The 2,117-nt window shown below is 44.7% G+C and overlaps 1 protein-coding gene across 1 annotated transcript; it reads left to right on the forward strand.

The window, feature by feature from the left end:
* The first annotated feature begins 1,382 nt into the window (after nucleotides 1–1,382).
* LOC122611763 lies at nucleotides 1,383–1,808 on the forward strand. The gene is made up of 2 exons (XM_043785062.1): nucleotides 1,383–1,551; nucleotides 1,633–1,808. Exons 1-2 carry the CDS (start codon nucleotides 1,383–1,385, stop codon nucleotides 1,806–1,808), a joined length of 345 nt encoding a protein of 114 aa, XP_043640997.1.
* The last annotated feature ends 309 nt before the right edge of the window (nucleotides 1,809–2,117 follow it).

Consider the following 2,117-nt stretch of genomic DNA (forward strand, 5'->3'; position numbering starts at 1 on the left):
GACAAATAGGCGCAGGAGTGCCTCAAGGAAGCAATCTCGGACCACTACTTTACTCTATCTTCTCCTCTGACATGCCCCTCCCATATATCTACCGCCCTTCACCAACACAAAGAATTATGCTCTCAACATACGCAGACGACACTATAGTCCTCAGCTCAGACACACTAGCAACCGCCGCCACAAGAAACAACGAAAACTACCTCAAGACATTTTCGGACTGGGCGGACAAATGGGGTATCTCAGTAAACGCTGCTAAAACCGGACATGTCACTTTTACATTAAAAAACGACTTACCTACAAACTCAATGAATGTGAAGATCAAGGGTCAAACAATAAAGAAGGAAAGCAAGCAATCATACCTTGGCGTAACCCTTGATAGCAAGCTAACCCTTAGCTCTCACGTCACAAAGCTATTGGGTAAATACTCTACAGCCTACAGAAAATTGACATGGATCCTAAACGGAAGAAGTAAACTCCCTACTAAAACTAAGATACTGATCCTTAAATCAGTTTTATCACCAATATGGCAGTATGCCATAGCAGCTTGGGGTCCCCTTGTGACAGATGCACAGATAAGGAGGGTCCAGGTTGAGGAAAACAGAAAAATAAGAGACATATGTAGAGCGGGAAGATATACGAGAAACCAAACCATAAGGGACCTTTTTGGCGTCAAAACAGTAGAAGAATTCTATCAACAGGCTATGCACAGGTTCTCAGAAACTATAAAATCGCACCCAAATATAGCTGTTCGCAGGATTCTCTCTAGGCACTATATCCCGAACAGACTAGAAAGAAGCAGGCAGAGGTACTTTAAAATGACAAATGATCATATCACGCAAAAGCAGACTGGACTTACCCTCTCACCTAAACTCTTAAAAATCCCTGATATAGATGACTGCAGAACCGTAAAAAAGCGTAGCGAGAGAGAGAAAATAAGACAAATGCATCTAACTGAACTCCCCACCTTGCTGAGACTAGAGGAAGAGGAGGAAGAGCTCAAAAGAATAAAAAAACAGGAAGAAAGGGAAAAAAGAGAAAGGGAAAACCAAAAATGGCCTCCTGACAGATGGTGCGAGTTGGAGATAAATATGTACAATAAAAGATATAGAAATGGGGACCTAACTAGGCAAGAAATAATACAAAAATTCAGAGGGCAACCCATAAGCATCCAACGAATAATCCTACCCGATTACGAAGGGGACATAACATAATAACTATAACAATAACTAAATCAATTTAAAAACAAGAAGGCTAAGCAATAACAAAAAACAAAAAAAAAAAAAAAAAAAAAAAAAAAAAAAAAAAAAAACACGGTAAAAAGGTCGGCAAAAACTAACAACTAAAGAGAAAAAAAAAAAAATAGAAATTGTCACTCCTGGCCAATGGGCACCCTACAGGCGCTTGGGACTCGACATACCCTTCTACCAAAATCCAGTCCAGACGTCAAAAAGCTCTCCGCTGGAAATCGTGTCATCCTTGGGCATGTGGGGGTCAACAGGTCCGAGAAGCAGCAGATGATCTCCTTATTCACGCCTGCGCGCAGATACTATGGTATATTCTACGCGCAGATCTACTCGATGACTTGACAAAAGGCGGCTCACTGGATATCGCCTTATCCTTGCGCAATATTAGGTCCACTGGAACTAGAACCGCAGCCGCTGCAACTGACGCCTGCGCGCAGATTGGCTAACCTGATGTGTCCTGGTAACGATCGCCGACGACTGACAGCAACTCTCCAGCCAAAGCCTGCGCGCAGATCTGCTCGCTGGTATATCGTTGCAGCGACTCGGCGACAAGCCTCCCTGTAGGGAAGAGATAAAGAAAAGGATTAGTATCCACACAACACACGCGACACTATTTAAAATTCATTCCTGGCCAACTGGCATTCTACAGGCGCTGAGGACCCGACACATCCTTCCACCAAAGCCAGTACAGATGGCATAAAAGGCGTCCTCGCTGGAAATCGTGTTGTCCTTGCGCATGTGGGGGTCAACGGGACCGAAGAATGGCCGCTGTTCTTCCATCCTATGCCAGCGCGCGGATACGCCGATGGAGGACGGCGGGACCCAGGAGCGGCTACTGTTTTCTCCTCTTTACGGCTGCGCGCGGATGTTGTG

Source organism: Drosophila teissieri, chromosome 2L, assembly GCF_016746235.2.
Source record: "Drosophila teissieri strain GT53w chromosome 2L, Prin_Dtei_1.1, whole genome shotgun sequence".
Taxonomy (NCBI): domain Eukaryota; kingdom Metazoa; phylum Arthropoda; class Insecta; order Diptera; family Drosophilidae; genus Drosophila; species Drosophila teissieri.